This window comes from Mercenaria mercenaria, chromosome 6 (genome assembly GCF_021730395.1).
Source record: "Mercenaria mercenaria strain notata chromosome 6, MADL_Memer_1, whole genome shotgun sequence".
Lineage (NCBI taxonomy): Eukaryota > Metazoa > Mollusca > Bivalvia > Venerida > Veneridae > Mercenaria > Mercenaria mercenaria.
This window is the reverse complement of record NC_069366.1, coordinates 64,349,138-64,373,333: the sequence shown is the minus strand read 5'-3', so window position 1 is coordinate 64,373,333 and position 24,196 is coordinate 64,349,138. Positions and strand designations below refer to the sequence as shown.

Here is a 24,196-nt window from a genome sequence, read left to right as displayed (position 1 = left end):
AACCAGAGGTATGACTTCTCTGGCTGAACTCTGGCTAAACTCTGGCTGAACTCTGGCTACTCTGGCTGAACTCTGGATACTCTGGCTAATTTCACACACATCATAAAATTCAGTTTCCGTGGCCGAGTGGCTACGTTCGCTGACCTCAAGTCACTTGTCATTATCTCTGTGGGTGCAAGCCCTGCTGGGAGCCTTCTTGGTCGAGTGGTTAAAGTCGCTGACTTAGAAACACTTGGCCCTCACACCTGTGGTTTCGAGACCTCGCTTTGGGTGTAGAACTGTTTCATTTAAGAATGCCTTTAAACTGGCTGATAGAAGGTCGGTCACTTTATCAAGGTGCCTGCCCTAACCTGTAAAAATGCTTTAGGAGCACCTGAGGGCTTGAAGTCTCTTCCTTCATTTAAACCGAGCAGTTGCCATACGATATGTAATAGTTTATACATGACATCCAGCTGGCTAATTGAAGGTTGATTGTTCTATTCAGGCGTCCTTATTGCTGAAATAATACCCGGACAGGTATCTGGGATTTCCGCTTCCGGTTAAGCTAAACTGACGCCTTATAACCTGATCGGATTGTGTCTGAGAAACTGAACTTCAAATGAATAATCGATTCCTGGATGCTTCTGTTGTATGACGAATTTTGACGTAGTTAAATGCTACTGAAATCTGAAAACGTGCATGTTGGCTGAACAACTCTGAAATTTATATTTAAGACAACATGGTTCAGTATCAGCGGTCGTGCGGTCTGTCCATCATTTCCAGAATTAGCATCCAAATTCCTACGCAATAACGTGGTGTGCATTAAGTAAGGTACGTTTTGTAAAAGGAATTAGAAAAAGAAACATAGGGAAAATGATAAGTGAGTCGAAGAATATGATAACTTTACATGAAAAATAAAGTCACGTACCTCGTTCAATATGACTTTTTACCTGGGGATATCAGATCATATTCTATGGCTTACCAATTGTTGTATTTTGCATATGCATGTAGTTAAAATCTTGTAGTAGGACTTTTGAAGTAACCTGTCAGCTGTATTTTCCCGTTATATTTTCTTTTTGTTGCGGGCCTAATTTGAGATGCATGGTTCTGTGACTGTATCTGGGGTGATTTGTGCTTCGTGGAAATCTACCCTTGCCTTTTATTTACATTGGTCAAGAAATGTTTTATTATGTGTCCCCATACGGAGGGAGACATATTATTTTGCCTTTGCCCTCTGTCCATCAGCATAAAGCTTGCTCAGCTTTAACAGGTCAAGTTGCCAGCTGGATTTTGACGAAACTTTACGGGAGTGATCGGTACCAAACCTTGTTGTGCATATCGCCGACACGTTCCCCTTCACTGCACAAAATGGCCGCCAGAGCTAAGAAAAATAGAAAAATCTTGTCCGGCTTTCACAGGTCACACTGTTGGCTGGATTTTGACGAAACTTCACTGTGGTGATCGGTACCAACCTGGCACGTTCCGCTTTGCTGCACAAAGCGAGAGCAAAAGGTGTAGATAGCGACGGAGAGATATGTTTTTGTGACAGAAACACCTTGTTGTTATTTTTTATTCAAATTCATCAATACCTGTACTAACAATCTGTTTTTCTGTGCCAACATTTTTATTCATGATAAGGACGAAAAATTATCATGATAAACGACCGACGAAAAATTGATGAAAAAGATGATGATGATGACGACGTAACTACAGTATGCTGGTGTTCAGCTGGTGCCCATAAAACGCGTAACAGTGTATGCATGGGTCACTCGGAGTTCAAGTGTAAAACTACAACTACACGCGCGTCCCAAGTTTGTTAAAAATGTATGTGACTGTTTAGAAAGGAAGTTCCACGAATTTTGCTCAACCTCTTTCCAATGTTAACAATTACTTGTGGAGAAATAAATTTTTGCAAATCAAACTGAACAATGTTTTAAGCGTTGAAAACCAATTATTGATAAGACACAAAAGACATTTTTCTTACTTAAACATGTGATATTTAAACTACGCATAATTCATAAAACTGATAGATTTATCATGAATATTTATTCTCATCATTATTTAACTTTCAGTATGTGTACAAGTGTCGCATTATGCTAAAGAAGTGTCTGTACATAACACTCGCATTTTTTATAATAAATGCAATTAAAAGATCTAATGTATTTTATTTCTTGTTTCTCTAAATATTGTACTGTTTTCACTTTCCGACAGAAACAATGTTATGTTTTCTTTTTCCATCAGAAATACTGTCATACATTCACTTGCAGTTCTCAATATTTCTAGTTGCGACAATTATCTTTTGTCCTAAATTTGAAATGCCCCTGTATTCTGTTATCATTTCAAACATTCTATTCTGTCTTACATAGTCAACTTCATCGTCGCCTGTTTTTCTACAGAAATTATCAACCTGTACAGATACAGATTGTTGAAGAGTAAGCAGACTATCATGGAATGTACGCCATGTTTCCGGGCTCATTATGACTTCCAGTAGTTCAATGTGTTCAAGGTTTTTCATCTCAGGTGTAACAGTGAGAGCATTGGTATCAATATCTACACCATATGATAATCTGAGTTTCCGTAACTGATGTAAGGTATGTACCGCAGAATCCACTTGTTTGTTGTATGTTAATCTAGAATTGTAAGATCCAAAGTGAAGTTCCGTCAGACTGCTGGCATTTAACAGAAGATCAATATCTAATGTACTGAATGAACACAAATGTAATATTTTAAGATGTTTAGTGTTAATGTTAGGTATTATCACGTCGTCACAGTCTTTTAACTGAAGTATCTGAAGCTGATTATTTTTAGAAAGATCAATCGTATGACGTTTACAAAAAACATTCTGCTGGTAATTTCCATCGAACGATGAATCACATTTAACACCGCACAATGAAAGATATCTTAAAGGCGTTTCTTGTATAAATGAGGATACCAATTCCATCCCACTATGTGAAAAATAGTGATGAAGAATGTGCAGATACTGAAGTCGTTTCAGTTGTGCAATCCACTTCCATACTTTTACATCTGAGATACTCCGTACATTAACATGCAACACATTCTCCGGTACTATCCTTTGCAGAAATGAAATATCTATATAGTCATCTATGATAACACAACACAGACTGATCATAGGTTGATCATCTGAATCTCCCTCGGACAGACAGTCGAACATAAGACGCTGAATCTGTTCAAGTTCTACGTCTGGACCGTACCACAAATCCGCTGGCAAAGTGTTTCTATATGTTATCATATTTTCATCCTCAGATACAATCTCTGACATCATTTTTGACAGTTCTGATATTATGCATGGAGATAATCCACATATCATTTTAATAACGTTAGATAACTGTAGTATGTCGGCAGCTGATTTACAATTTCGAAATAGTTCTTCCAAAATTGTCTGCTGATGTATTGAGCACTGATCTTTGTTATATTGACCAGACATATGTACTGCAGTGAAAAACTCAAGATAGGATATGTGAATGAATGCTAACCTGGTGTTCTCTTGTGTCGGATCAAAACAATTCTCTTCTATCAGAATACCTAACTTTATGAGTGTAGTTATACAATCATTTGGCACGCCTCTCTTTCGCAGTTGTTTTCGGCCGAATGTGTTTGACCCCGTTTCTGAAGTTAAGGCTTCAAATGCAACTCTAGCTAATGGAAGGAGATATCTTTTATTTGCCTCACATCTGTCAAATTTATGTAACATTCCAGGGAGGTTCTCATCTTTATTTTCATTTGTGTCGCCAATTTGATCTTCTTCCGCGTCTTCTTCCTCTTCTTTGTTCTGTGTCCAGCCTAGCATGATATTTATAATATGACTGTATGTATCACTGATAGACTTTCCAATTTCATTTCCGTTACAATACAACCATACCAATTGTTGCAAAAGCAAAGGGGTTTTCTCAAGATGTTTAAGTTTCGCAGATTCGATTTTCATCATTAATGTTCTTAAAGATATACCTTTATTTTTAGACTTTGACATGTATGTTTCAATGAAACTTTGAACTGATCTGATATCAATTCCTAACAATTCCACCTTTTTATCACATTCCGAAGAATTCATGTTGAGTATTCCTTTAGCTGACGGCCGAGAAAGTGTGATGACCGTTGCATGTTTTGCTCTGTCTTTTTTTGGTAAACCGTAACTGACATGTGATGAACGATATTTATCTTTAGGAAGAGTCCACTCATCCAATCCGTCTGCAACGATAAGACAACGTTCCGATTCGTGATCAAGTATTCCGTCTATCACGTCAGTTGACGCCAGGCCGGCGTCTGTAACAATCGCTTTGATCATTTCAGTTATATCGCTTAGTCCCGACATTTTTTGCAAGGGTATAAAGAAAAGAAAATCAAAATTTCTAATCTCATTGATATTTTCATCGTCTGCTTTTGAAGACTGATTATCACTGTATGAAGAGTCATCGTCTGGTTCACATACTATCAAATCCGATAAATCGTTATAAGCTAACGCAAACCTCGGTGAATACTCAGACGACAATTCATTGCCCGGTGTATCGGACTCCTTTATACCTTCGTAAGTAGCTCCGGAATCAGGGTCCGTACAATTAACACTCTTACTGCCAGCAACGATATTGAGGGAATTATCTGTAAAAGCAGTAGCTTCGGAATCAGGGTCCGTACAGTTAACACTCTTACTGCCAGCAACGATACTGAGGGAATTATCTGTAAAAGCAGTGCACCAGTTCTGAATCATCATTTTACAGAAAGAACTTTTTCCACTTCCAACATCACCCACTATATAAATTGCTTTATGTTTTTGTCCATTTGTTTGAAATATTTCACGATATCCACGTATGTATCTTTTTTCAGGCGTGCGCGTTTGAACTTTTTTGACTTCTCCATCATTGGACTTTGTTTGCTCTTCGACTGCCATATTTGGTGTAATATAAACTTCGTTTATGCTGATGTCATTCTCTCGAGATTTTAGAGGTGAAACAGATGTTTTTACATAATGCTGCTGATATAATTTCACCAAGCCATTCTGAAGCGCTGGAAAAGAAACACAACGTTCTTAATATTTATAATTTCATACAATGATACAAAACTACTGATTTATAGTAAATTAGAACAAGAGTTCACAAATATCTAACTGCAAATTCAGGAGCAATAATTGATGTACACGTAACATCCTTTTGTTAATATACGCAAAACTCTATTTCTCACCTTTTAGTAAAAGACAATGTGGTGTCAAAAAGATTTTGCGTCAATTAAACAAATACTTTAACACTGCTACTTTAAAAAAAACAAGAGCTGTTTAATGGCAGCAAGCTCCACTATTTGAATATCTTCCACCTAGTACTATAGCTGTCATACAAAAGCTTTAGCAAAATTTTCAAATTTCAAAAAGGGGTATAACTTTGCTAAAATGTAAGCCAGAGTCATAAAACTTGCCACGTGAGGTCATCCAATGATGCCAAAGACGTGTAGGGAATCTAAAAACATGTGGTCAAGTAATTCCTGAGAAACCTACATTCAAACCAGTCTCAAAACTCTTATGTTAAAAAGAGAAATAATTTTGAGAAAATAAAAGCTAGAGTTATGTTTCTTGTCCAGGGAGGAAATCTCATGATGTCAAAAACACATGCAAAGTTCAAAAGCATTTGGCTACGTTGTTTCTGAGAAGACTGCTTAGATGCATATATGTATTTTTAACCTCACATTCTAATAAAAAAGGGACATAATTTTGACACATAAAAGCTAGATGTATGTTTCTTGTCACAGACGGTCATCTGACGGTGCAAAAAAAAAATACAACATGTGTAAAGTTTGAAAGTATTTGGCCAAATAGTTTCTGAGAAACCTGATTACATGCAAAACTTTAACCTTTGTAACGCGGACGCCGACGAAAGGGTGATTACAAAAGCTCTATTATTTGAAATTTTTCAAACAGTCGAGCTAAAAATCCAAGGAAATTATTTTCCCCTGACTTTTGTGATTTTTTTGTGAAATTCACAATCCTCAAATTTCCATTACTTTGGAAATTGTTTGAATTTCCCTGACTTTTCAAGGTTTCTCGCAACGCTATTAATATATATAAAAAAAAAATTGTACCAATTTACATTGTAGATTATTTGGAAAAAAAGATATCCAACCCGATACATTCCTGTTCGAATTTCCCTGACTTTTCAATGATTAAGGGGTATCTTGATTCATGTATATATGAAATATTTGTTGCAAATTTACATTGATTAATACCCAACCCGATAAAGTCCCGTATATTTTGACGTCATAATGCTTTCTTGTTTGTCAGCGCGTCAACCAATGTTTATCGCAGATTCTAACACGATCCACAGCACTTGCTATATAAACATATATCAAACAACATCTGCATGATTTTACAACAAGAGATCACAGAGTGATCTTGGCGCCCACCATTGAGCCATTTTTGATTGTTCCAAATTTCAAAACTAGCTCAAAGTCAAAATCAAGGTCACATTTCATTTCAGTACATATCACTGTGCATGTGGTCCAAATTTGAAAGCTGTAGCTTGAGAAATGTGAAAGTAGGTCAGAAGGTCAATTTCAAGGTCAAAGTTCATTTCGGTATATAAAACTGTGCATGTGCTTCAAATTTGGAGGCTACGGCTTGAGAAATGTGAAAGTAGGTATTAGATAAAAATCAATGTCAAATTTCAAGGTCAAAACCATTTATATTGATCCGTGTGTGAAAATTGGATAATAGCCGAAAATGACCATGGATAATGCCCTACATGCCCTTTTATTTACATACCATTACGCATTGACCAGTTTTGTGTGTGCGGACATGCTTTTTGTGAATGAGTTTGTAACAACATGATGATATGAACCTGTTAACGATTTTTAGACTCACCCAGACTACTAGACTTACCCATGCGTCGACGTCGGCGTCTCTTTTTCGACTTCTTGGTTACGGATTTGTATGTAAGCTGGTATCTCAGTTCTCATTAATGGACTGAAACTTCACACACTTGTCCACTGTTGTGATTTGACATGCACTGTGCAGGTCCCATAACTCTGTTTTGCATCTTTTCAAAATTATGCCCCTTTTTCAACTTAGCAGTTTTAGGTTTTTGAAAGTTTTTGCATGTAAGCTAGTTTTTCAGTATCTACTAATGGGAAAGGATTGAAACTTCACACACTCAGTCATGAGCTGGTAACACTGTGAAGGTTCCATAATCCTTTTTCCCATTTGAACAAAATTATTCCCTTTTTTTCGACTTTTGTATTAATTCAGTTGACAAGGCTGTTGAATAGTCGAGCATTGCTGTCCTTCGACAGCTGTTGTTGTACTGGTTACAGGCACAGCAGCCTAATAAGTACATCATATGAAACCCATCGCAGATTAAGTTTTTGCCTCATGTGTTATCGGAAAAAAAAAATTAACACTCTCTTTCCATGAATGTAATTCTTACAATTATAGAAATAGGCCGAATGATCACTTTGGATAAAGACCCGATAAAGAATGCCGAAAAGATATGGCCATATATTAGCGCTTGTTTCAGTGCTGGTAGGGGTACCCGGCAGTCAACCCATATAGATCTTTAGCTCCTTTAGAAATGGCTTTTGGAGTTTGGCTGGAGGTTATCTTCATCCTACCAAGATCTACGAGACGTATATTACTGTCTTCAAAAATGCCCAGGATTTTCAACACCACAAAATATTCCACAGATTTTGAACAGTAGTCAAAATACCATGGTTGTTATAGCCCAAGGAACGAAGCAAAAAAAAATGATCTCAGTTACAATTCATAACACCAACTTAATGTATTGAACTTACAGAAGAAGAGGGAAGGGGATACTGAACAAATATTAAGTTAATGAACATAGATCTTATCCTATACACTGGGACCAACTCTATATTTCAGTACAGAAATGCATGTGAGTCTTGTATTGCAGATGAAATTTTGGTAGGAGACAACTTTGTATGGAAAAGTTAACAAATGTATTAAATTATTATGTACAGCATCAAACTATTATCAGTTAAGGGATTACGGGAATGTACTTCTCTGAATTCACAACAGTATTCAACATATTCCAGCAAAACTGACCTGTTAAAGAGCCATTATTTTCACACTCTTAAAATGCTAACAGACCCCTAGCATACTTAATTTCTAAATATGGGTGTACCCCATCCCCCTGTGGAATCTCAGCACATGTAGATTCAGGTGTTAAATTTACCGGTTCTGGCTTGTTTAATTTTTTACCAAAATCTAGCAGAAAAGATACAGGCGTGTAAGCTTCAGAACCTTCTGACAGCGGACTTGAGTTTTAAAACAGAATTTTACAAAGATATATACATTTACCCTTTTGATAAAATGTTTAAGGAACATCTGGTACTGACCATGTGTATAAAATATTACCTTGGGCAAGCTACAGCCATTAGTTACCACATTTTATTAGTGTACTTCTTCAATATACAACAATCAGTACCTTTAGAACAGCATATGCAAAATTTCAAACTACAATATTGGCTATTATCCTCATAGCATTTTGGGCTTTATCTTCGAAATTTCTGTGAACACTTGGGTCAGTATCCATCAACTACTACATAAGCTTATATATTTGTCAATGTGTGTTATTTGATCTAAAATAAAAACTTTTGAACATGTTCATATCATTGTTTATATAATAACTGAATAATACAAAATAATATTCATTACCTAAATTCCATTAAATGAGGCTGACAACGCTTTGAATCGCCAAACTCATTCTCAGAAGCAAAATGTACACATTGTTTTGGGCTCTCCATACTGAACAATATGTCCCATATTCAAATTGTTTAACTAGTGCAAATGGTACAGCTTCTAAACCATATTAATTCAGTTATAATACTTTAAACGATCAGAATGAGTAATAAGAAAATACTGACAAAAACTATGTCCATACCAAGTTTGACATTTCCTCCAGTTTTTAGCATTTTGGAATTATCACATCATTTCGTATTATCCGGATAACAAGGGTGTTTTATTCTTTTATCAAATTACATCTTCTCATTGTATAGAAATGAAGTATTCATTATGGAACCGACCAACAGGTAATTTGTGAAGAAGTCTAGTAAAAACAAATCGATTTTGTCAGATATCTTTTAAGAAAGAACAATTTTTACGAATATATCGATGTGTCCGCCCAGCAGTCTGCGCCTCGTTTTGGATTACAATGTGCAGATAACTCTGCATGTAACCAGGGAATGGGAAAATGGTCTATTACCTCGTTTTCCTTCAACATAGTCTAACTGTTTCTGGTGATTTTGACGTATGGTGTCCAGTTTGTCTACTTTACCCTCCAGTGTCGTAAGCCGCTGAAAATATAAATTGAAATGACAATTAACGTTTCGATCTTTAGAAGTAAATATGGTGCGTAGAAAAAACATACTTAAGAGGCAGTAAACATCTTTCAGCTGTTAGTGTCGAATTGCCAGGGTCAAATTTACAAATAAGAGGCAATTTCCGGAATGAAGTGCATATCTGAACTTCTAAATAATAATAATTGCTAGAATTGAAGTTTCAGCGGCTAGAATTGAGTTTCCATTACCAACTTTTAGTAACATCTCGAAACCGATAAAGCGGGACAGATCTACCTATCATAAAAATCAATAAAACCAATAATCCGATATCATCGCTATCGGACGGATTCGTTGATTTCCGTACTAATTGTTGTTGTTGTAGTAACACTGGGGAAAAATCGATAATTAACATCTTTGGTCATTATCTGATGCATTTACAGGCGGGCGGTTTGCTAACTAAACGATGTACTTGAATTGAATGAAGTTTTGGTAATTATTAAAGTGGAAATCAGATCAGATTCTGGGATATCCTTGCTAGAATTTAAGCAATTATAATATTTTTTGTTTCAAAATGAAGTTGATTAAGCTTTGTATTATAAATACGGAAGTCGAAAAATTATATAATACTTTATAAATTGTCAAATAAAAGTAATATTTAAGAATATGAATATGTTATCTAAAATATTTAGAAATCGTTACATTTTATACATCGAACACATAGATTTACTTTCTTTTTAATACATGAAACATCATGCTAACGTATATCTATGTACAGAAAAGAAATATTTACGCACAAGAAACTGTCTGTAAATAAAATAAATATTCAAGAATATGAATATGTTATCTAAACATCGTATATACTTCCTCTATACAAAGAAGTATAAAATACAATTTATTTTTATAGCTATTTGCTCTATACGCGCTTTCTTTCACATATTATGAACATTAGAATATGAGTTTTTGATTCTAAAATATTTTCAAAATTCTAAACCACTAACGTTTTTCGATTTTCATCGCAAAACCGGGTAGTAAAAGCAGCAAATTCTCATGTATTTCTATAACATAAAGTTTGTCAGTAATTAAGTTTTGAAGCCTTCATAAGAAATATAGCTTTTTTTTTTCAAGACATCTAAAAAGTATTTTATTGTCGAACGATCTGGAAGCCGGTCGCTTTAAAGAAAAAGAAATATAGAAATAAAACTAAATACTTAACCCTTACCATGCTGAACACGATTGGTTCTTCCTTTGAAATCAGTGTAGACCATGATCAGCATGCACATCCGTGCAGACTGATCATTATCTGCACTGTCTGCCATTCAGCCAGTAACTTTTTGGTATGCACCCTTTTCATAATTAATAGTAATGTCCAAATTGAAAGACAGACAAGTTCATTATTGTAATTTAGCATGGTAAGGATTTAGTTTCTTATTTCGTGCCTAAATATCATATTTGCGTGACATGAATAAGTACTGCTGAAAAATACTACTACCATAGTATACTTTAACTATAAATATATTGTTACAGAAAAAAAAACAACATTTAATAACAATAACTTCATCAATATCTCAATTTTAGAATAGCAGACTTAACTAATTAATAACTTAAGATTTTTCGTGAAATTTGGGCCAGGTTCTTTACTCAGTAAATATTTACGGAACAACCCTATTAACGATGTGAATTCTAAATTTGTACTGATTCTTCCTACTGTCATACGATTTATGAAATAAGGGTAAAAATCGTAAAAACAAATTTCATGAAAGAAAGGGAAAAGACTATATAAAGACAGAAGAAAGTGAAAAACATATATTACAACGCAAAAACCATAAAACAATAAAAATACCTCTCACTTATAATAAGTGGGGTAACATATCTTTTATGACCCGCCTTGAAACAACACTGACCGGATATTGTTTACCCCTAAGCAATATTGTAATACACAATAAAAGTCAAAGGGTAATTTTAAGATATTTGTTACAATTAAATCAAATAATAGATATCGCAATTTTTTAAAACGAATGATTAAAGAATGTACCAAAAACATGCATTAATTTAAGAATACAGAATAATATATACAAAGAATTCGGAAAGAAGCAGAATTATCAGTTCATCAAGGCTATCTTTCAAATTAAAGTTTGGTCATATGAAAATGACTTTTTTTTCTTCTTTTTTTTTTTTTGTTTAAAAAATATTAAAAAATCCCATATGAAGAAAAAAAGATGACCGCGTCGGAGATCGAACCCGGACCGCCACGGCAATAAAAAAAGTCTCCAGATCGTTCGGCAAAAAATAATATAGGTATCTGGAAATTAATAAATTAATCATCGTTATATATTTCTTAAGAATGCTTTGAAACTCAATTACTGACAGACTATATTTTACGGAAACACATGAGAATTAGTTGCTTTAAGTATATTTTGCGATGAAAATTAAAAGCATTTGTATATTTATAATTGCGAATTAAAGACTAAATCCTCCATAGTGTTATTTTAAACGACAGCGGATCTAGGTTTCGGCGTTTCTGAGTTCAACAATTAATTTGTTTTAAATTCTCTAATTACAATCTTCTTTTTTTTTGTCAATGTGAAGTTGCCTACAATCTATTACAATTTGTACCGCCAAAGTCAGACTAGCAGACGACAATATTTTCCATAACAGCTTCCGAGTACTTACGGATAACGGCGGAAAATGCCGGAATTTTTTAAGAAATGTTCACTGTACACACTAAAATGCAAAAAGGACCAAACAAACCATTATAAAATTTAAAACAAATTACACATAACAAAAATTTAATAATTTTTCTACATTTTTAGGGGTATCGAATTTTTGATTTTTTGCGGAAAATATCTCATTTTATCTGTTATATTCGAAAAAGTCAGTTTTTTTTTATCCGTTTCCTACAGAGTCTATATGAACTGAGGTGGGTCTATTTAAAGTCAAAAAGGACCAACCAAATATTAAAATATTTTTTAAAAAAAACATTCATAATATCCGGAATAAATTAAACTTTAATTTGTGGGGTATCGAATTTTTGATTTCCAAATAGAACTTTTTCTATTGAAGTTTAAGTGATTTTTTCCTTCTTTGTTTATATAGGCAAATTTATCGATTTTCCAATAGATCGATGTTACTAAAAGTTGGTAATGCACTTATTTAAAGAAAATCAGTTGAGTAGCCTTCAATCTGACTTAAGTACTTGATCTTCTAAACGAAGATCTGAGAACGACCCATTCACATACGTCTTCTGTATATTTTGAATTTCCAGTATAGCTATTTTTATTTTAACCAATCAGACGACTTGTTCTAAAAGTCAAAGAGTAAGAAAATGTGCGTTCATTCCAGGATTCGAACCCGCGACCCCTCGCTTACAAAGCAAGCCGGCTACCGACTGAGCTAACCGGCTAACTCACAGATAACGACGTAAGAATTGTAAATATCAAAAGTCAAGGCTACAGGTAGATTTGCAAAATGTTGTAAGCTAAGCCCTGGTTGGCTAGCGAAAGGGTTGTCAGAACGAGGCTATGAATAGGTCGTTCTCAGATCCTATGCGTAGCGTATTAGGATATGTACTTTAGTCAGACTGAGTAGCCTTGATCTTGATAGTATGACGTAATGACTTGCAGGAGCGTATACATGCTTCCTCTGAGCTAGCTTAAAGTGGGGTTGTCATTTTAGCAGGGGCTTCGGGAAAAGTGGAATAGTGAAAAAACGGTACGGATGGCCCATATATTTCAGCTTATGTTCAGATTTTACAGTGTTACTGGAGTATGGAACAGTGTAGCAATTGGGGCTATCATTTTCAGGGAATTTTCTGCAGCGATTAAAAAATTGGCAAATTTAGCTTTTTTCGTCATCAGTTTCCGCGACCGGGAGAGCACAAAATTCAGGTCTTGTAAACAGAAAACTAGATATTTGAGATGTATTGCAGATGGTTTGTAACGATAGACATACAGTGATGTTAATGTTGCAATATCTTTATTTCAGGTGTGCGGTTACAGACTTTTGTGTGAAGTTTTGAAAGTTAGGTAGGTGACTCTAGGCCGAGAAGCTCAGAAAACTGTTTACTGCCTCCTTAATTGTAACATAGTGCATTTGGTGTAATAAAACTAATCAAATGGAACTAATTATTGGCATGAATTCAACATATTCCGTGTAGTACAAATATTACAGACAGTAAAATCAATTACCTGTTTTGTAACCAAAAGATCTGATTCAAGCCGCCCAACTCTTTCATATAGTGTCTCATTCTGACTGTCTGATTCTTTCCTTGTCTCATCACCTGCTGCTTCAGTAGCTTCTGCTTGTTTCTTAGCTATGTCGTCTTTTGCTTCCTGGATCGTTTGTTTCAATTCTTCTGTTTTGTTGGTGATGGATGTTAGAGCATCTCTGCATACATCGACCTCGTTGTGTGTGGTAATGATAAAGTTCTCTTGCTTCAACTGACAGCAGAATTATATTGGTTATTACGGCCATCATGCTTTTATGTCTTAAAAGGTTGTCAAGAAAAAACAGCTGCAATATCGGATTCATGACCAACTGAATGTGAAACTTATAAATTGGATACGTATGAAATTATATGCAACAATTCGAACAATTACTAAGTGCGGCTGCTACAAATGAAATTTCAGATTGTTATAAATGTGAGTGATACAACTGGAAACTGGTTTAAAATTATCATTTTTCTTTTGTCATTAAATGATGTAATACACTAGTTTCAAATACTATACCTGTTTGAGTTTTAAGACTGCTGCTTGAGCATCTTGTCTTGCTTTCAATTCTTTTTCATCCTCAAGAGTTGCTATGATTTCATCTATACATTCATCCAACTTGGTGTCTTCCATTTCCATGGTCGGTGAATGAAATAATTCATTTCTTCTTTTCAGAATCTGAAGAAACAAACAACGTCATTATGCTCTTGTTACAAACAATATACCACAAAGCGGACAATAGCGGGTAGCAAGTTGAATTATTATTTCTAATAAATGAAATGACAAATTTATGTTATTTATAGATCGAAGTCAACAGTCGTGATTACAAATAATGATCAGGCGGGAATATGAAAGACAGGACCGGGGTTTATAATGAAAGTCTTGGTCAGGCTTTGAAACTTAAAATCCGTTAGTAGGCTATGACACTTAAGACATGATCAGGTTATGAACGAACGTTGCCACTGAAGACATGATCATGTTATGAACGTCCATTGGTACAAAAGACATGATCAGGTTACGAGCAGACATTGGCATTTAAATGATTTAAGACACGATCATGAACGGACATTGGCAATTAAGATATGATAAGGTTATGAACGGATATTGGCATTTAAGACATGATCAGGTTCTGAACGGAATTAGACACTTAAGACAGTAACAGGCTGTGAACGGACTTTGGAACTACAGGCATGATAAGGCTATAAATATGCACGGACTTTAGACAGGCTATGAACGGACTATGACACTAAAGACACGATCAGGCTATGAACGGACTATGAGGCTTAAGACACGATCAGACTATGAACGAACTATGCCACTAAAGACACGATCAGGCTGTGAACGGACTATGAGGCTTAAGACACGATCAGACTATGAACGAACTAATGCACTTAAGACACGATCAGGCTATGAACGGACTATGAGGCCTAAGACACGATCAGAGTATGAACGAACTAATGCACTTAAGACACGATCAGTCTATGAACGGACTATGAGGCTTAAGACACGATCAGGCTATGAACGGACTAGGACACTTAAACACGATCAGGCTATGAATGGACTATGACACTGATAAACGATTAGACTATGATTGGACTATGACACGATCAGGCTATGAACGGACTATGACACTAAGACATGATCAGGCTATGAACGGATAAGGACACTAAGACACGATCAGGCTATGAACGGACTATGAGGCTTAAGACACGATCAGGCTATGAACGAACTATGCGGCTTAAGACACGATCAGGCTATGAACGGACTATGACACTTAAACACGATCAGGCTATGAATGGACTATGACACTGACAAACGATCAGACTATGATTGGACTATGACACGATCAGGCTATGAACGGACTATGACACTTAGACATGATCAGGCTATGAACGGATAAGGACACTAAGACACGATCAGGCTATGAACGGACTATGAGGCTTAAGACACGATCAGGCTATGAACGGACTATGACACTTAAACACGATCAGGCTATGAATGGACTATGACACTGACAAACGATCAGACTATGATTGGACTATGACACGATCAGGCTATGAACGGATAAGGACACTAAGACACGATCAGGCTATGAACGGACTATGACATTAAAGACACGATCGCTTTGAGGCTGAAGAAACGAACATACTATTAACGGACTATGACTTTAAGACACAATCAGGCTATGAACGGACTAGGACACTAAGACACAATCAGGCTATGAACAGACTATGACACTTAAAGACGTGTTTAGGCTATTAAACTAAAGCCATTACTAGGCTGTAAATCTAATTCAGGATCAAGTTGCTGTGAAATTAAAATCCTGATAAGGCGATGAAACTAAACATGTACAAGATGTGATACTATACTCATAATCACTAAGTTATTATGTGACTCTTACACTAAAATAATGATTTTACGAAGCAAATAATTAAAGTTATGATTAGCCTGTAAAACTAAAGTTATTATTAAGGCTATACAAGCCTAAAGTTATTAAGCTTTGAAACTAAGGTTACAGAGACATCAAGAACATGGTAAAACAAGAGCGCCGCCAAGCGGGGCAATATACGCCCGAAGGCTTACATCATAGGATAGGAGCAAAATTTTAAGGACTTGACTGTTGAAGCCCCAAAGGACTGGAACAACAAAAGGAAAACTTCAAAAAACAGATCTAAGTCCACAAAAAAAAAAATTCAAAGTCTACAAAAAAATCTTTATCAGGTACAGGTATGTAAAAATACACCTTAAAATTGGAGGTACCGTCCATGTTGTACCACAGAAAAGTGGTCTCGGTTTTTCCCTACCGCCAATAATAAAAAAGTTTCAAAATAAGATATTTATAGTAACATAAAAGGGAAGTAATTCAAAAAAAAATTATTGTAAGTACAAAAAAAGAGATCTGCCAAATAAAAACAAGAGCACTGCAATGCAGAGCAATATACACAAAGCAAAGTCATATATGACCTTTGACCCTTAAGTGTGACCTTGACCTTGTAGCGAGTCATCCGGAACATGCGCTCTGCACATCGTTGCAATGTGGTGAACATTTCTGCCAAGTTTCTTTGAAATCCTTCCAGCAGTTCAAGAGTTACAGAGCGGACATGAAACAAACTGATATGACTTTTGACCCCTAAGTGTGACCTTGACCTTGAAGCAAGTCATTCGGAACATGCGCTCTGCACGTCGTCTTGGTGTGGTGAACATTTGTGTCAAGTTTCTTTGAAATCCTTCAAGGGGTTCAAGAGTTACAGAGCGGACACGAAACAAACTGATATGATCTTTGACTCCTAAGTGTGACCTTGACCTTGAAGCGAGACATCCGGAACATGCGCTCTGCACGTCGTCTGGGTGTGGTGAACATTTGTGTCAAGTTTCCTTGAAATCCTTCAAGGGGTTCAAGAGTTACAGAGCGGACACGAAATTGCTAACGGACAGACGGACAGACGGACGGACAGACGGACACCAGCGTCATAACATAATACGTCCCTTCGGGCGTATAAAAAAGCATGCATCGGGAGAACTATAGTCATTCACCCAAGTATCTATTAAAATGAAAAACGAGTTCACGTTACGAACCTTTTGAAATATGTCGGCATTATTTATGCTGTCGGACAAGTGTGTTTTGTGACTGATATTGTTGATGAAAACATGAAGTAACCCTGAAATGTCAATATCGTCTGCCCTAGACTTGTCAAAATATCCCGGCGCATTGATGAAACTTTTTGCGATCTCCCATGGATCCGAACACCATTTCTGTATATCTGTATTTTTCCAGTTTGGTGCAGGCGGTGCCGATGCGTGATTTTTCAGAATTTCTTCCATAATAACGTCGCATACTTTATTAGGACATCGCTGCTTCTTTGTATACAGACAGTTACAGCTGTTCTGACCCCATGGACATTTCTTTCTGCCGGCATGATCATTTTTACAAGTATGCAATGGTCGCAGGTTTCTAATGTTGCATTTGTTACAGCTGCGTCCGGATATGACATCCTGATTAATTCTCCTTTGTTCTCCATTAACCACATCATCAGCAAATCCTTTTACACCTTCTTTAAGATATTTATACGCCAGTCCGCCTCTCACCCAGTTTCTATACTTCTTTTTCTCTAACTCTACTTGATGACTCATTTCACAGATATATTACTTCCTGTTATCCAACTTTCGTTTTCGGTGAACCTCTCTAAAACAATAGAGGGAAACTTTAAAGCTTTTATTTATTTACAGTTTTTGATTATATGTTGATTTTCATTAAGCAAATAATTGTGTATGAGTACATGTATGATAGATGAAACTGACTAAATGACGAAAACGAAAGTACGACGAAATAAGCGCTTAAGAATTGATGTATTAACCGCAATATTTCAATTCTATGTTCGGTAAAATAAGCACAATGAAAAAGCTTTACTGTTAAAATCGTTTCTTTTTCCACATTTTTGAAGTTTTGGAACTTGTACGAATTATACTGAATGTACAGTATTCAGTTATAACTGTAATTTATCAGTTGAATATACCAGTATAGAATGAATAATACATTCATTTAAATATATATTAATACAGATAAAATTGTAAAATAGTGTCGTGCTCTAATTCTATTAAAAACGATTAAAAGTTTATCTAAATGTTACCTCTCCATTTTAGTGATTCATCTCGCTATGGATACTGACATGCGCAATCGTTATCTATTATTATAACCTTAAACTTCTTTTGTTTGTTTTGTTTTATTGGGTTTAACGTCGCACAGGCATGTACTATTAGATCATATGGCGACTTTCCAGCTGCGTCATCACGGTCTTGCACCTGGCTAGAACCAACGACCTTTCGTAACTGATGGCTTATTAACATGAAGAATTCAATGCCCTAAGTGAGGTTCGAACCCACATCGGTGAGGGGCAATTGATTTGAAGTCTGTCAGCGACCTTAACCTTTCGGGCACGGAAGCCCCTTCCTTAAACTTCTAACCCTCTGTAAAGACCTAACGTGGATAAAACTGTTGGTCCTGATCTCATTAAACGTCTTGTCACGGCTTACGGGAACGCTGATGTTGTCTGTCTTGTAACACCAGCGACCCAGCAATTTACATGCCCTGGCCCAGGTGGTATCGTATGCAACGGGTCCCTTGAGATAATATAACAGTCCATTCATTGTTCTTTTCTGCTTATGCTGGTGCGATGGGTGTAGGAGGGTTGTTACCATATCAAACCAAGTTGGCTATGATTTCCCATATGTTTATCATTTTTATTGTGCAGAATATATGAAACAATACTATAGTATATTTTTAATTATTCTTACATACATATTTTCTACACAAAATCAACTAAGTTATTTTGCCAATTCCATGGCGTAAAAAAAATTGTTTGTTTCCGGTATCCCGACCTACCCTAAATTTTTGGCCCGACCCTAAATGTTTTAATGGCCTTGGAGAATATTTTTTTCAACTTTTTAACAAATAGTTGCAAAACTGCACTTTTTATGCTTTAAACACGGCCAGTGATGTTAGAAATCAACTTATTGATGCTCTAAAGGCATAACCCCCTTATTTGTAATCATTTTTTGACAAAAAAATAATTTCCGAAAAAGTCTCCCTTAATAAAAAAAATCCAAAAAAAAAAAATCAGACCTACCTACCCTACTTTTTTTGAGCATGTTACCGGAAACAAAGATTTTTTAGGCCTAAATGCAATGATACATGCAATGGCACTTTCTAAGACTGGAATAATTAGCCAGATGATGATAAGTGTATTTAAGAAGCCTATCGTATCGCAATGAAATGAGATGCACAGTGTGAAACTCGTGTTCTTATTCCTGATATTAGTTTTGTAACTTAATTTTGTGACACTGTAAACCTTCTATGATAGTCTGTAGTAATTAGACCTCTCTTAACCAGTGAACAAATCTTATACAGATCATTTTGCTTATGTCTAGCTTAAGACTTGTTAAAAGCATATATTTATGTATCAGTCATTTTTCTCTGGATCCAGCTGCAATAGGCATGTACAATCAACCAAAGAAATTTCAACATACTGTGCCTAGTGGTTCTCAAGTTATGGATTGGAAATGGTCTTCTCTGTTCTGGGCCCCTGTGACCTTAACCTTTGGTCGAGTGGCGCAAAATCAATAGAGGTTACCTACTTTGCTTGCCCAATCATTCTATGAAGGTAAAACATTCTAGGCAAAGTGGTTCTCAAGTTATTAATCGGTGTTTTCATGTTCAGGCCCCTGTGACCTTGATCATTGCTCAAGTGAGCCAAAAACCTATAAGGAATATCCACTCTATATACGTACTACCACCCTATGAAGTTTGAACATTCTATGTCAAAAGGTTCTCCAGTTATTGATCGAAAATGAATTGCGAAGGGCAGATGGCCCCTGTCACCTTGACATTTGATGAAGTGATCCCTAAAACAACAGGGGTCATCTTCTCTGCAGGTCCAATCACCCTTTGAAGTTTAAAGGTTTTGGGTCAAATGGTTCTCAAGTTATTGATAAGAAATGGATTTCCATGTTTTGGTCCCTATGACCTTTAATAGTGACCCCAAAATCAATGGGTTTGACATCTAGTGTGAAAGGCCAATCATCCTATGAAGTTTCATCAATCTGGGTCAGGTGGTTCTCAAGTTACTAATCGGAAATGGTTTTCAATGTTCTGGCCCCTATGACCTTGACCTTTAACAGACTGGCCCCAAAATCAATAGGAGTCATCTACTTATTGATCTGAAATGGTATTCCATGTTCAGACCCATGTGAGTTTGACTTTTGATGGAGGGGTCGTGTACTCCATAAGTCCTAGCAATCTTCAAAGTTTGAAGACTCTAGGTCAAATGATTCTCCAGTTTATGATCAGAAACAAAGTGTGAAGGACTTACAGCCGGATGGATAGAGAGCAAAAACAAAATGTCTCCCCCCCCCCCCCACCCCCCCATTAAAAGTTACTTTTGGCCATTTTCATACTGAAACATGGAGCTGCGTTCAATAAACGCTTGATGCCCCCGGGTGGCATCCTTGTCGATACAAAGCAACCTAGGTCTAAAACGAGATCAAGTTCAAGGTCAAACTGAGGTCAGGTCACAGGTTACATCTGCATTAATTAGAATCAAGTCATTCTTGCCTACCCAGGCGCGTAGCTGGGGCATTTTCCATGGTACGCAGAGGTAATGCTGGGGTCGAGGTATCCTCCTCTGATTATTTTTTTAATGTGAAAACGGCAAATTGTGCATTTTAAATAGCATATATTTTAAAGCAAAAATATTGCACAAATATCTTTTTTTCTCATTTCTTTTATATAAAATGTATGGTTTTACTTTGTATTCGTATAATATTACACATGTAAACTGCTGCTCATGTACATGTGTGCAAGTATTTAAACAAAACAGATGTTTCGGGGTAATATACTGTCAAAATATTATTATGATTGGATATATCATTCAAGGGATATGTCTATAAGTAAATGTACGATAGTTGTTAAAATGAATTTTACCGTCACTCTAGCTTTGCCATCGTGATCCCGCGCTTCACGTATCGCCTACCCAATGATGCCGAAGAGATAGACCACGATGGCAAAGTGCGACACGATTGCAAAGTACAAAACAAATTATCGATTTCACGCTTAGCTATCGTGATCTCGTGTGGGGCCACGACGGCAAAATGCGAGATCGCAAAATTCCGTGCTTCACCATCGCGTAATAGCGAAGCGAGAAGAGCGAAATAACGGTGGCGAAGCGTGAGATCACAATGGCGAAGTGCGAAATTAAGAAATTTTCGCGATTTTGTGCTTGTGATCTCGCGCTTTGCCGTCATGGATCGTGATCCAACCCTTCGCATTTCACCTGTGCATGATGGAGAAGCACGAAATGCAACATTACGATTGCGAAACGCGGAATTGCAATGGCGAAGAGCGAAATTACGAAAAATTCACAGTTTCGCGCTTCGCCATTGTGATTTCACGCTAGTGTAATCATTGTGAACAGAGTTAACTTCAAATATAACGAACATAGTTAAAAATGAATTTTCGGTAAATTTTCTATTATAAGGAACAATTTAAAATGTCCCTATTTTATCCCTTCTTTGATCTATGTAAACAAACATGGTTTGTAAGGAACATATTTTCATGTCCCAATGTTAAAATATACATTGAAATGACATATATCAAGCTTTAGCGAACCAAAAAATTATTTTTTCAGAAGTTTTATAAGAGGCTTTAACATTAGCATTGGGTAGACATTGTACTAACATATTGATTCGTAAAACAAATATTGAAATCTTAGCGTGACAGTTAATGTATCTGAACAACATCTAAAACCATTGAAATCTTGATCTGATTGTTTTTAAGAATGTAGTTTAACGTCTTCTGAAATATAATTACATATAATTTAGCTACCTAATCCGCCATTAAAATATATAATCATCAATTATAAAAGAAAGAAGATATTTATCTCACTGTGAACTGGATTTTACTGTAGTATCTTAAGACTTGTGGGGCAATGGCGTAAGATAAAATCGGATTTAATTACTTGATTTCTATAGGATTTTATATTTACAACAATGTGACCACGGACTAAATGATAATTTTACATACCTCTTCCTTTGTTAGGAAGAGGTCTATATTTTTCTGAAAGACCTCTTTGAACAAAAGAATTTTCGTGCAGTACGTGGTCTACCTGTTCTACCCAGACCTGAGCACAAGAAAAATAATTAAATACCATCTATCAAACACATAAATATGTTTCAATCACATGATTTTTTATGGTGAGATAATCATGATATGCCTGACCAAAATGAGGAAAAAATTCCAAATTTACAAATAAAGCCGTAAATGATGAAAGGAAAAATATGTATGTGAAATCGAAATGATAAGTGAAAGTAAAGAATGACCGTTCTACCCACTGGCGCCAGACCAAAAAGAAAATGTCCCTGTATATGTTATACCCTACCCCTAGGTATTCTATAAGAACCATGGTCATGAACGGAAAAATATACTAACCCGTTTCAATCGTACATTTCACAACTTAAACGCGCAGTTCGGTGCATGGGTACCTAGTATATTGAAAAAGCGACAATTTATCTTCCATCGTGCACCAGTCACATTGTCTCAATATTCAATATTTCTTAGATAATCAACATATTTTACGCTTTCGTCAACGTTACAGAAAAAACTTGCGTGACCTTCCCTAATGAACATCCGGTCTAGAGGTCACGGCGGTGTGCACACGTTAGGGAATAAGGTCAGTAATTCGGTCGAAAATGTGCTTCCGTGGTGTAGTCGAAAGAAGTCCATAATAAATAGATCCTAATGTTCCCATTTTCTGCGCAAATTCGTGTAGAACGAGTGCTTTAATCACACTTTTTCGCTACTAGAATACATTCTGCATGAAATGAGACGGTTTTCATGTTCATACAACCCACATGGCAAGTTTTGCAGATCGAAACCGGAAGTAGATGTTTACTGCGCGGAGGAGAGCAAATATGCGCCATTTTTAGGGTAGCAGACCACAACTGACTGGCATTTCACTAGGAACTATTCAACCCCCTATTTTCTTTTCATTTTTTCGTTAATTTGTGATAGAACTTTCATGAAAAACTGGTGTAGGAAAAAGTGATGTTCTCTAAAGATACGTAAAGACGACATGAAGTTGTCCTTTTTTATATGGAACAAAGAAGGATTTGAATTACTGACCTTTAACCTATAACAGCTGAAATAAGACTATTCTCGAAACACATCGTAATTAGTCTTTATAGCCATAAATCGGTTGTATATGATATAAAAGAGTGTTTCCAATGCAAAATAATAATGAAATTTGAAATTTTTTGAATTTTGACCTTATTTTATGTAGATGCGCCTATTTCAGCAGCAATTTCTGGGATTTAAAAGCCAATACTTTGTCTCCAGAATGTCAAAAAATGCATAAAATGCATCCTTCTGGGTCTTATTCATGACGGAATGAATGATATTTCAGAATTCATGTGAAAAATGATGCAAAAAAGTGAAACTTTTACCAAAATGTACAATAAAAGGACCATAAGGCCAAAATTTAGCCCTGTAAATGAGTAGGGGGTGGCTTCAATTAAATGTCTATATTTCTCCAAAATCTCAAAATTTCACGATGAAACTTGGCAATATGTTTGGTATTACATCTTTCTTGGAAATAGAGATGAAATTGGTGAGAAATTTGATAAGAAACATTTCTTATAACAGCTGAAATAAGACTATTCTCGAAACACATCGTAATTAGTCTTTATAGCCATAAATCGGTTGTATATGATATAAAAGAGTGTTTCCAATGCAAAATAATAATGAAATTTGAATTTTTTTGAATTTTGACCTTATTTTATGTAGATGCGCCTATTTCAGCAGCAATTTCTGGGATTTAAAAGCCAATACTTTGTCTCCAGAATGTCAAAAAATGCATAAAATGCATCCTTCTGGGTCTTATTCATGACGGAATGAATGATATTTCAGAATTCATGTGAAAAATGATGCAAAAAAGTGAAACTTTTACCAAAATATACAATAAAAGGACCATAAGGCCAAAATTTAGCCCTGTAAATGGGTAGGGGGTGGCTTCAATTAAATGTCTATATTTCTCCAAAATCTCGAAATTTCACAATGAAACTTGGCAATATGTTTGGTATTACATCTTTCTTGGAAATAGAGATGAAAATGGTGAGAAATTTGATAAGAAACATTTCTTATAGGAATAATGTCAGTAATTCGGTCGAAAATG

The 24,196-nt window shown here is 35.8% G+C and overlaps 1 protein-coding gene across 1 annotated transcript; it reads right to left on the bottom strand.

Annotated features, from left to right (window-relative positions):
- Positions 1 to 2,006: 2,006 nt before the first annotated feature.
- On the bottom strand, positions 2,007 to 18,235 carry LOC123548583 (uncharacterized). The gene is made up of 6 exons (XM_045335961.2): positions 18,104 to 18,235; positions 17,052 to 17,658; positions 13,995 to 14,153; positions 13,455 to 13,706; positions 9,195 to 9,285; positions 2,007 to 4,998 (listed from the first exon to the last, which is right to left on the bottom strand). Exons 2-6 carry the CDS (start codon positions 17,604 to 17,606, stop codon positions 2,237 to 2,239), a joined length of 3,819 nt encoding a protein of 1,272 aa, XP_045191896.2. The 5' UTR covers positions 17,607 to 17,658; positions 18,104 to 18,235; the 3' UTR covers positions 2,007 to 2,236.
- Positions 18,236 to 24,196: the final 5,961 nt, after the last annotated feature.